This window comes from Podarcis cretensis (genome assembly GCF_951804945.1).
Source record: "Podarcis cretensis genome assembly, chromosome: 10".
Classification (NCBI taxonomy): domain Eukaryota; kingdom Metazoa; phylum Chordata; class Lepidosauria; order Squamata; family Lacertidae; genus Podarcis; species Podarcis cretensis.
This window is the reverse complement of record NC_137179.1, coordinates 19,030,075-19,042,753: the sequence shown is the minus strand read 5'-3', so window position 1 is coordinate 19,042,753 and position 12,679 is coordinate 19,030,075. Positions and strand designations below refer to the sequence as shown.

General features: G+C 40.4%; 1 protein-coding gene across 9 annotated transcripts in view; it reads left to right on the top strand.

The window, feature by feature from the left end:
• Nucleotides 1-8,998, top strand: part of ERC1 (ELKS/RAB6-interacting/CAST family member 1) — a 178,889-nt gene extending 169,891 nt beyond the window's left edge. For all 9 annotated transcript variants that reach the window (XM_079992268.1, XM_079992274.1, XM_079992264.1 and 6 more), the window contains one exon: nt 2,254-8,998. In XM_079992268.1, coding sequence (XP_079848394.1) covers nt 2,254-2,391 — 138 coding nt within the window. In that variant the 3' untranslated portion in view covers nt 2,392-8,998. The remainder of the gene's footprint in view (nt 1-2,253) is intronic.
• Nucleotides 8,999-12,679: the final 3,681 nt, after the last annotated feature.

Here is a 12,679-nt window from a genome sequence, read left to right as displayed (position 1 = left end):
TCAGTTTGCCTTTGAATACTATATTACATTTGTACACTTACAGATCATTTTTCTCTTTAAGTATATATTACCAAGTTGCCCAAATGTTTTGTTCCCGTTGCAGCAGCAGTAAGCAGTGAGTTCAGGATGGGTTGCTTTTCTTCCTAGGAGGGGGGAATGGGGGAGGTATTGATGGAGGATCGTTGCTGCTGGTCTTAAATGCTTACATGGCTTATATTCATGTAAAAGTCTCCAATGCTTTTTGCTCAAAGGGGGTGGGGAAGCTGTCTGACCTATGTGATAACGTTGCTGTAATTATTAAGATACATTAATAAATTGCACAATCATGGGGGAGGTGCAGTGGGTAATTAGCTTGTCACCATTAATTCATCTGGCTTCCATCTCTTAGATGCTATTTTGTGCTTGTCTTTGGTTGGAGGATCTCTGCATTCTAGCATTAAAAAGTAGATCCCACAATCCTGAAGTCAGTCCACTCTGCTTTAAAGTACATAGTACTTGCATACCAATTTATAATAAAATGCATACCATGCTTGTGGAAGATAAGAGAGATATTGGGAGTGAGATCAGAAATTCTTTGCAGGATTTTAAATGACTAGCCACGGGGTAGCCTATTTATGTATATAATAGATGTAAATATATGATAATTGTTTTAATTCTATTAATATTTAATTTTTTTAATTACTGTCCCCCCTGTGTTTTTAGTTGTTTTTATTTTATTTGTAAGCTGCCTTACAAATAAGGGAGGGGAAATAGTGGAGTATAAAGAAATATATAATATATTATTTTTAAAATATGCACTGAGCCTTAGGAAACAGCAGTATTGGTGCAGGGGGAGCCCCTTTGGCTACTTTTAGTTAAGATGCATTACAATTAAGGATTATGCTGACCATTTTTTGACTTCTTTTGAAATATGGGTTTAGAGAGGAATGCCGCTTAATCTGTTGAAGATACCTTGGGTTAACTACCCACCAAAAGTGCACAGAGTGCCACCGTCCTATGCAGTATGAAGATGTCACATAGATCACAGCTATGCTGCTAGCTTGAAACAATGTGGTTTATTTTTTCCTGTGATATATGCTAAGAACCTGTCAGCACCTATACTCTCAAATTACCTCTTAACTATCTCTTGTCCTTGGTCATTTACACAAACCAGCATACGTGGAATTCTCATCATAGCTTGGAGTGAGGAAGGAAACCAGGGCTCTCAGTCATGTCTCCCCAGTCTATTGGTAGACTCAGGTGGAATCTAGACACATATAAAAAATGCTGTGAAAATGCTTTTTTCAAAAAACATTTTGAAAAATATATCAAATTTGCCATAAGCTCACCATCGCCATTTAGTTCACATTTGTATAATGCACTTAAAACACACTTAAAACATTTGCAGCTATATAGCTGAGTCCTCTGTAGATTTACACATGCAGACACCTCATCATTCTTCCCTCAAATGTTGAAAGCTAAGCTACCTTTTTGTTCTCTTTACTTGCATCTTATCTAGCACACATTTGGAATCTGCACATGGCAATTTTCTTTCTGGCAGGATTGTTTGTATTGAATTAAAATTGCAGAGTGAGGTTAACTACTACCTTTTAAAAATAAATAGCCTGGGAGATGGTAGTGGCCATACAGTAATGTGGTAGGAACTAGGAACCCAAGGATATTTTGTGAAGATAACTTTTTGTGGGCAATACGTTAAGAACTTTTTCCCTTTATACATTGGGTTTCCCCCCCCCTTTTAATCCTCCTCTCCATCTCTCTATACCTCTCCAATTTTCTTTTGCTTCATAATTTATCATCAAGGTCTTTACTCAGACATGCAAAGGGATGATGAAAACTAGGTGGTTTTTTTTGTAGTGCTGTAAATCAGCTTGTGGACCTTTATTGTGGAAAGGTACAGTAAAAAGGAGGGATGCTTGTTTATGCATTAATAGATGTTTTTTCAAATGTTCTAAAACATTCCATCCAAGGTGCCCCTACAGGTGAACTGCTCCGAGCAAATAAAATGTTATTCAGCAACTATGCTGTCCATTTTTTTTATCTCCTGTGTGCTTGCATGAATCTTCACTGGAAAGCAACACCTGTCAATATGGTTGCCCCAGGCCAGGCATTATATTTTCCGTGTGGTTGTGTCTATAGGGATCCCCTGTTTGGTACACATTTGGAGGACAGACTAAGGACTAATTGCTGGTGTGACATTTTAATACACAAACATGCGTTTACTTAATTCTGTCCTTTTTCTTTTCTTTTTTGCAGCTTCACAATGAGCTGGAAAAAGGTGAGAGGGACAGTGCAGAGCTACAAGAGTTTGCCAATGCCATTCTACAGCAGATAGCCGATCACTGCCCTGACATCCTGGAGCAAGTTGTCAATGCACTTGAAGAGTCATCATGACCGAAGCCAGTGCTAGCCCCCTAGCAGCAGCATGCCTGGGGGCCAAGCCCGGTCAGTCCAAGGAGTCATGAGGATGCAGAATTGTGTGAAAGTGGGGAGGGGGAGAAAACAAAAACTTTTGGTGCACCTTTTTATAAAAAGAAACAAATGAACCTATCTCCGCTCTTCCAGTTTATAGATACTGATTCATGTCTGCATTCATCCTCTCACTGCCTTTCTTCTTTGGAATATGCCTCCCAGTTACTTTTCCTGTTGGCTTTGGGATACGTCTGCTCAGAAATTTACTGAGTTCAGTAAGCATGGAAGTGGCAATATATTGGACACAGGTAGTTCTGGTGATCCTTGAAGTGGTGGCAGGAGAACACTTGCCTTGATTTTATTTTTTTCAGTTAGTAGAAATCTTTGGCCTACCTTCCTTTATGGGGGAAGTTGAGTGTGTTCTGATAGTGGCCCACAGTTGGCCAGCATTGATTTAGCTAGCTCAAGGTATGCTGCCTATGTCTGCACAGGAGTTTTATCCTAAAAGCGGAAGCTGTTACAAGGAGATTGTGGGTGGTGAGGAGAATCCCTTGTTCTCTTTGGTAACTTCAATTGAGTAAGAATGGGAAACATATTTTCTCTGGTTTTCTGCCTACTGTAAGCCTTGTTTTTGTTTACCAAAATAGCTACGAAATGCATGTGGCTGTTGGGGAAGGGTCCTCTTACCTGAAAACCTGGAGAGCCACTGCCAGTCAACACTACTAAGCTAGATGGCAGCTTCCTGTGTTTTCTTTAGCCAAGTTTCTTGCTCTTCTGGCAAATTTTAGTACCTTTTCTACATAGCTTTGCATTCTCATGTGAAGGGTGCTCTCTTTATGCATTACTTCTCATTTTATCTATTTCTGATTTCTTAGGGGTTTACTTTATAAGCTATGCCCAGCTCCAAGAGTACTAGATATGGTCGCCCCTACGGATGTATCTTCTACAACACTCACCAAAGATTGAGTAAACCCAAAATAGTTTCTCTAAATGGCATCCTCTTAACGTATCCAAATTCACAGGCTCATAAATAGGAATCTGGCTATTCACTTGTTTTGCACTAATTGTGAAAATACAGTTTTAATCCAGGCAACATTTTATGCATAGTGTCATTCTTCAGGCATTCACAAGAACAGAATTCTGGTGTCAGGTTATTTCTTCCTGAGAGGAACTGTTTTTGATGTTTGTTCTTGCAGATTTCAGGATTAATAGAACCTTTTGGAGCAAACATAGAAGAAAGAGTTAGGATTCTGAACTTAAAGAAATAAGAGAAAAGATCACTATTCCTTACAACGCTTTCCTAACTTGTTTACCTCTATAATGATTGCCCAAATCACCATGCTTGGCTTTTCCAGCTTAAGCAATTTACACATGGATAGGCCCATGCATTCAAAGTTTAGAAAGCAGACACTCTCTCAAAGCCTTTTTCTTTTCCCCTTCAACAGTATCCCCACTCCACCAGTGCAACTTTCCAGTTTGGCAACCCAGACCCTAAGACATTATTTTATATATATATAACAAGGAATAATTTTCTTTAAAGTTACTGTTCAGTCATTAACATCTTCAACCCATGGACATTGAACCAGCCCCAGTATCCCCAATCAGGAGCCTCTCTGACTGAATCAAGAGTCCTCTAGGCACTCTATGAATCCTTTATTACTACTTTTTATACACATAGTTTCTGCCTTTGAAAATGAAAGGATGCAGTCACTTCTTCAAGATGCTCCATTTCTTCCTTTCATTCTCATGCAGGAGAAGGAACCTGGGGATACCTCAGAAAGGAGATATAGTATGAATAAGATTGGTTTGGAAAGGCAAACAGTGTTTCTCATGTGGATTTTCTGATGAAGAATTCACATTGCTATCTTAGTTAGCACCTTCAGGACTTTGGAGATCCGGAATGGTAGTTTTAGAGCTGATGGCATTAATAGCCTGAGGCTGATGCTTTTTCTCAGAAAGGCGGGCGGGGGAGAGACTTGAATGTTCTCAAGGTTGAAATTGCCTTTACCGGAAGGCATGTAGACAGTGACTGTACATACCATTGAGCCATGCCTCATACCAGAACCGCGCCTTTGCCCCCATTGTTTTGAGTCAGCACATTTTGATAGGAGCTGTTGTTTTGAAATCTCCCTTATAGCCTTTTCTTCTTCATCCCTAATTACTCACTGTAGGGATTTAATGCTGCCTGTAAAACCATCTCAGCCTTCAGGCCTAACATCTTCCCACCACCACCACTCCCAGGCTATCCTATTAAGTTATATGGCCGCGTCTCCAGCTGCCCTTGTTCCCTGCTGTAAAACAATCCACTCTCTCTGTGGGGGAAGCTATGGAATTTTCCTTATCAGTGGCTGAAATGACTTCTGCTTGTAAACCTCTTACTCAGATGCTCTTTGATAGTGGCTTTGGGGGCAGGGGTGTTGCTGAAATTTTGGGAGTGGAGATGGAGATAGTTGCTTGTGGTTGATACTTCATCCCCATGTGCTTCTAGCATTGTGCATAAATCGCATAAATCGCACTTCTCCATGCTAGTATTTTTGGAGCCTTTAACTCAGCTGCCACCATGTGGCTGTGCTACTACAGACACAGGAGCTGCTTAAGCAAAGAGATGCCATTCCCAAGGCAGTGTGTACAGGGCCCACCAAACTGAAATTGGGATAAAGCCCATTGTTTACACTCCACTCTACTCACAGCATGTGCTCCAGGGGAGGAGGGGATTTGTGAAACAGAGCCAGTTCCCACACTGGCCATTTGGTTTCTGTCACCCAGCAGCACACCTGCTGTTTGAACCCCTCCCTCTCCAAGCCCAAGTCTGGAGTATGCATCTCTTTCAACTCCTCTCTTATCCCACCACCAAGCACACAACTTTCCCACCCCATTCCATGAGCTCAGAGTCCTGTCACCCTAATGCCTGATCTAAGCTCCCAGTAAAAAAAATGATCTAATCCCTCAGTAAAGTACTGAGAGAGAGAAAGAGAGAGAACAAACAAGATCTTATCTTGGAACAATGACCTGACTTTATCAGCAGTGTGCCATTGCAGATAATCTCCTTGATGCCATTTGGATAGAGGTCCTGTCTCTCTGCATTTCTCTAGGAACTGTGGAGCCTTAAAGGCAAGGTGTTGGCCATGAATTGTTGTTGAACCTGGCCTGCTTCAACTTGCTTCCTTTAACAGAAGAGTGCAAGATAGTTGACTGCCTTGTGGATCTGGTTAACATTGTTAACGTTTTATGAGATACAAAATGCACAGATCCAAAAGGGTTATATGTGGCAATCTGACTGCCACTACACTATCACAGCTCTGAAAGATTTTTGTATCTACCATATCTGAAATGAGTGAGATCTACCACTTGTGTCCAGAAAATACAGCTCTGGACAGTTGTACTGGAGACATATCCTCACCTTCCTTGTTATTCAGTCCAGATTTCTGAAATAGCCTCTTATCAGGAGATTCTAAAATCTCTTGTTTTACACTAGCAATGGCCATATACTTTTGTTGCCGGGTTATAACAAGGCTTGGTTGTATTTAAGGAATGTGATGTTGCTTTTTCAAGCTATAAAGATGCTAATATGTAAAAGGTGGTTATAAACTTCAGGAACCCCCTATACAGGGAGTAGTGGACCAGTTTGTCTTAAATTTGGTGCAGTCATTAAAACTCCCTGGACAATCCAGGTAATTTCTTGACATCCTAACTGGACTGCTTAATGTTCCCAAGGAATCCAGATTCTGCTTCCAATCCTATCAAATCCAGGTGTTTAAAAATAATAAAATAAATGGCACTTCAGACTCTGAATTGTACAGTGACACTAGCTACTAATGTTAAAAGAATTAATAAGAGACACATCTTAGTGAAATGTCTTTTTCATGTTTGGGGTCTGCTATGATGATTGCCTTTTGATATTGCTTTCACTTAAAAAAATGCCAAACTCTAAAAATCCAAAACTGAACGAAATGGTTAGAGTGTGTGCTATCATATACCATTGTATTTGGGTCTTCTCAGTGATCACTGAGAAGAACTTTCACTTTCTCAGAAGATCACTGTGAAATATGTAGCATGGGAGTTTTAGGCATCTGTTTTTCTCTATTCTAACATTCAGGGAGCATTCTGTTTTGGAAAATTCTTATATCTGAAACACTAAGTTAATGGAACATTGATTTCCTCCTATCTCACACCTCTGTGCTAGCAACCTAGCATGGGTTTGTGGAGTGACCTGAGTAAAAATGTCAAAACAGTTGGAGCTAGAAGGTGCTACTTCGGAGAACTAAGCAGTAATAGTCATGGAAAACAGTTCTTGATTTAATAACACTGCCCCTAGTGGTGGGAGTGGAATTGGGAAGTCAGGCAATTGGTGGCTGAGAGCTGCCAGAATTGACAAGACAAAACTCTTCTCATGCCAATCACTCAGTCTTGTCAGTGCAGCAGGTGCTGTTTTTATAATACAATATTTTTTAACTTTTTTCCATTTGTAGAGGAAAGCCGTTATCCTTCTGAACAAAATGGCTGTGTCTGTTGACCTTTTTTAAAAAATAAAATAAAAGCATTTCCAAACTTTTTAGTGTCAAAAGCGTAAACATAAGAATACTGACTTTTTTCAGTGTGTGTGGCGAGTGCTGTAACCCTGTCATCATTGGTATTTCCCCTTTCCTTTTTCAGGGGTATATTTTTTATTTTTTATTTTCCTGTTTTGTTCTCTGCTTGTCAATTATTGTCTGTGTGGTCCTCTGGCTGGGACAATTACCGACAATGTGTGTCTGTTGTCCAGTTTTAAATAAAAAAAAGATAGAAGTAGAAATGAAAAAAGTTGTGTATTAAAAATATAAAAAATTAAATGTATCATCCAAAGGAATTCAAAATATGAAAAGGCAAAGTTCTGGACAACTCCTCCCAGTTTTATAAGGAAATGGATTTTTTTAGGATCAAGGTACCTTTCAATTGCCTTTGACAGACCAAGGAAGACCAAACCAGTGTGGCCTTCTTAGCAATGTTATTAACTCCTGATTTTATCCCTCTCCCAATACTGTAATGTATGGATGACCTTTCAAAAACAGGAAGGGGCAGCATTAGAAACAACTTTTTCCATTGATATCTCTGGGGCTTTAATACTGCAAATTTAAATAGAAGGGATGCATTGCAGCATTTTTGCACACTCTTTTAGTCTCTATTTTTTACACACAAACTACTTAGTATTTCTTAATGCACCTTCATTTATGTCAGTCCCAGTTTATTTGTGTGTGGTTATTTTGTATGTACCCACTTTTGACAATGTGCATTCAGAATCTTACAACAAAGGGCTTGCCATTCTTTTCTGCACCAGTGGGATGGAAACTTTTGAATTTACTTTTAAAGGGTATGGCCAACATAAATCTGCATATCATAAATACTGTTGCTACTAGCCATATCTTAATTTATTTTACATGAATGTACCTTTTTTAAAAATCCTGGTAAATTTGGGGGATATCAGTAACCCTTTCAGTTTGAGGTTACCAATGTTCCTGTGCTGCTGTCTATTTAATTCATTGTCCATTGCTGCAGCAGAAGTAAAAGTTGAGAATGCTGGGATACATTTTTGTTAATATGGGATATAATTATTAAGCCAAGCTTAATTGATATTCTTCCTTTAATTTGTTTTTTAGCCATCTTTCATGGCTAAATCATTTCAATCATTTCACCTGGTAAATCTGGGTTTCCCAAATCTGGGTCTCCAGTTGTTTTTGAACTACAACTCTCATAATCGCTAGCTAGCAGGACCAGTGGTCAGGGATGATGGAAAATGTAGTCCAGAAACAGCTGGAAGCCAAAGTTTGGGAAACCCTGCTGAGTGAACCCAGGATTTGGCTTAATACTGGTTTCAGTGGGCACCTCCTAAATACAAATAGTTCACAGGTGTATCTTTGCTCAGCTAGTCTTCTGTCCTTCAGTGATATTTGGTATGCTAGATCTAAGCATATTTATGCATATCAAAAGTTCGTGTTCTTCTTTAGGTTCCATGTAAGTAAATGGAGTTGTATCCAGAAGACGCTATTATCAACTGGCATGACTTAAAGCTGATGTAACATCATGTTCATTCATCCCTGCCAGGACAGTATTGCTACTTCCCTCTCATTTACCTCATGCCGAATTTAGATCACCAGGATCCGTTTTAACAAATTTTTCGTGAAGGCAGCACAGCGGGCTGTCAAAGGGAGTGAAAAATTGTAGGATGTCCCCAACACACACACACACACACAACCCTCTCACGCATACACTACAGAAAGTGATCTTTTACTACTTGGAAAGTGATGTGTTGCACTTTAACAGAGGAGGAGATGAGCTTTGCATATATAGTCTGGCATACTTTGAGTTCCTTCTGGAAGGAGCAGCAGCGGGAGATAATAGATGTCTGTGATGCAAGTGCGCACGCTGCCTTCAACTTGTATGTGTTTTATTGATGGAGTCATGTTACTGACAGGATAATGAATTGCAAAGAAATTGTGTTATATATTCAACTTTGCCTTGATAATATAAACACTTTTGTTCAGTTTTTTTTTCTTTCTTTTTTTTTTATTCACAAACTAAGTTCATGAGGAAATTATAAAATTATTTAAAAATGGTGCTGTCTGCTTGTTGTTTTTAATTGCCTTTTAACCTTCCTCTTGCCACACTTCCTTCCGTACCCTCATGTGTAGTTGCTACACTGACTCCAAAGCATAAGATCATAAGAAGAGCCTGCTGGATATGTAGCCCAGTATCCTGTTCTCACAGCGGTCAGCCGGATACCAATCGAAGCCCGCATTCAGGACATGAACACAACAGCACTCTCCTTGTGATGCCCAGCAACTGGTGTGCAGAGGCATATTGCCTCCAGCAGTGGAGATAGAGCATAGTTGTCACAGGTAGTAGCTGTTGATAACCTTATTGGTTAAATTGTCTTGTCTAATCCAAGGGTGTGTTGTGTTTCTATGGAACTGTCAAAGGAGGGAATTGCAGCATTTGAGGACATGAACATCTCTCTTGGTACTGTCACAGTTGTCACACGACACATATTTAAAGTTCTTCTGGTTAACCATAGAGCTCCATAATTATTTTTCTTCCTTTTTTGATGCTGGTTGGACCTCTACTTCCCTGTCCCCATATCTAGAAAAGTCCCAAGGTACTTTTTCCCCTTTTAGTACAATGGAAGAGATGCTCAGGATGGCATATCCAGTATACATGCAGAAGTATATAAAGGTTTGGTTTTCTTTCACTGTACTCCCAACCATCCATGCTACAATGCCCTGCCATGTGGTACAAAGCATCCTGCTCTTCTCCCCCCTCGCCCTCAAAAACACACACAAAAAACCTCTCCAGCAATGTTCTGCCATTTCAGGTTCATCTCTTCTTATTTTTAAATTCATTCTACTTTGATTATTGTGCATTTCACATCTTTGCATTCAAGGAAATTGCATAAGGGCTTTGTTTTGTTTTTTTTCCTGATTCAGTAAACCAGAAAATTATTATGTCCTGATCTAAATAATTTGTCCATTCATTTAAATTGTAAAAAACAGTAAGTAGCAGATTTTAAGAAAAGAAAACTAGCAAAACTGGCTTTTCACCATACAAGACAGCTTTTTTGCTTTCCTTGCTTAGAGCTGCATCCTTTCTCATGGCAAGTCCTATAATGCACCACTGCTGAATGCCCATCAGGTTCATCTGCTAGCCTGGAAATTCCAGTGCCAACCCATCTCTACTTGCAACAAGACACATTTGGGGGCTTCTTTAGAACTGGGACTCCAACAAAATTGCTCTGCATCTGATTCTCCAGCACTCCCTGCAGTTTTAGCATCCAGGGCAATTGATCAATGTGAGCAGCAGTGCAGACTTTAAATCTCTGTTGTAGTTTGTATTAGGAGATAATGACCTTAGCCTTAGAAGTTCATGTATGCTTATGCCAAGGATGAAGAACCTGAAGCCCTCCAGGTCACGCTGAACTTTAGCCCCAGATAGCATTGCCAGTCATCAGAGATGCTGGGATTTGTAACTCAACAGCATCTGGGGGGCCACAGGCTCCCCGTCTCAGCTTTATAGGATTTTAATACCAATTTTTGTAAATAAAGCATGGGAAATGGCCTTAGGGGCTCAAAGAATCCTGCTGGAAACAGATCTATTGCCTTAATTCAATATCTTTTAGATTTATTCTGCAGATAGAGATCTCTGGGCTCATATCAGACCAGGGCTTGCTATGTTATCTCATAATTAATACCTCAGTTAGCTGGACAAAACTGTAAGTTAAATATAATGTTACATCTGAATGTGTCATTCAGAAAGCATGGGGGTTGCAGTTTTCAGTGGTATGCCCTTTCTGAACTCCTGAGCTGCTGAGGTTCAAGAGTCACAAATTCAGGAAGTGGTCAAAGCGTAACTTCATAAATGCCAAGGATTCTCTCCCTAGAACAGATGCCTGAGTCACTACTTAGAGGGTCTGTAACAATAACATTGCTTATGCTAAACAGCAAAGGTGCCAAATCTCTTTCATGTATTATCAGGTTACCATTTATGTGCCGGGCAGTAAAAAGAGCGCAAGATGTCCTGTGTTGAAACATCTGTGCCTAAAATGGGGGGGAAAGGAAACAGGCATGAGAATAACAGTGATTGAGTCTCTGGTATACACTCTAGTTGAATTTCTAATATTATGTTCTCCCCCTGCCTGCCTCTCTGTGTCAGACCCTCAGGAGTCCTCAGGCCACACCCCCTCACAATACCTTTTTGTCTTGCTGGAATGTGCCTTCGAACTGTGGTGATGTCTTTTTTGCATAGAGGATGGAAAAATTGTGAGGTGGTGGGGGAGAGAACCTCTGGCTTTTGTATTTCTGGAGCTGGAGCTTACTGTACAAAGGTAAGAGTCACATCCATCACTCTGCCCACATTTGCCTCAGGTCAAACCCACAGCCAACATGCAGCCCTTTGACCATCACCAATGTTTTCCGTTATATCATCGAATCCAGGCATAGGCAAACTCGCCCTCCAGATGTTTTGGGACTACAACTCCCATCATCCCCAGCTAACAGGACCCAAAACATCTGGAGGGCTGAGTTTGCCTATGCCTGATCTAATCTGCTCTCACCATGGGGAAAAATGGGAGAGCAGGTTAAGAAAAGTCTGCTGGATCAGCATCCTGTTCTCACTGTGGCCACGCCTGATGCCTTTGGAAAACTTGCAAGCAGGACCCCAAGCTGTAGTTCCCAGCAACCACTATTCAGAAGCATTACTGTCTCCTACTGTAGAGGCAGAGCATAGCCCCCATCATCTGTTAAGAGGTTTCTGCACCACCTTTCAACATCCAGTTTCAGCACAGTTTACAAAAAAAATACAGTAACCAAAAAAAGCATGCAATTAAAATCTCAAAGGGCAATTAAAAGCAGCACTAAAAATCACAATATCAAAGCAATTCAAAAGCCTCCCTGGAAGAATAAGAAGGTGTTTGCCTAGCATTGAAAAGATGAGCATTCCAAGTGCCTGACGAGAAATCCAGTGTCAGGACACCACAGCCTTATTATTATTATTATTTCATTCTTCCATGTACAGATTGCTTACTATCTGAACCATATGTGCCCCCTTCCCAGTCATCCATCACCTCACTTCAGACAGCAGGAGCACTCTGGGGATGGTATGATCAGATGAATATCAGTGTACAGGCAGGCTGGTGCAGGAGCAGGCATTTCTTCAGGAACCAGCAGCCCCAATTCATGTAGGCCTTTATAGAAAAGCCACTAGCACCTTGAACTGGAAACTGATCAGAGGCCAGTGCCTCTTAGAGCAGTCATTGGGGCGTGGGGGGCATTTAAAGAGGCAATACAATTTATCCCCATCCTCCTTAACCACGGATGACACAACAGTGCTGTGTTGGTTTCTTTTAATTCACAGGAGCCCTTATCTAGTATTTCTATGCTAAGAGGCACTGCAGCATTATCTCCATTGACATCATGATGGATAGCAACCTGCATATCTCACAGTTATTCATTAAGCTTGGAAATATAACCCAATGACTTAAAAGTACATTCTAGCAAAGCAATAGCAAGTTTCTTTGAGACAAGCCATTATTGCTGACATTGCAACTGCTTTCAGGCACAATTCTTGTACTATGGAGGACGGAGAGAAACCACACCTTTTTATGTTTCTGTCACATCACCCATTTATTTGTGCTTGCTTCATTTGGCAATAATATCTGTGGGCCTTAGCCTATGAGTTTGGCGTTGGAAAAAAGCAAGTGTTATAAAATGATGTGTGTGAGTTTTGGTTTTTTTTAATGGTATAA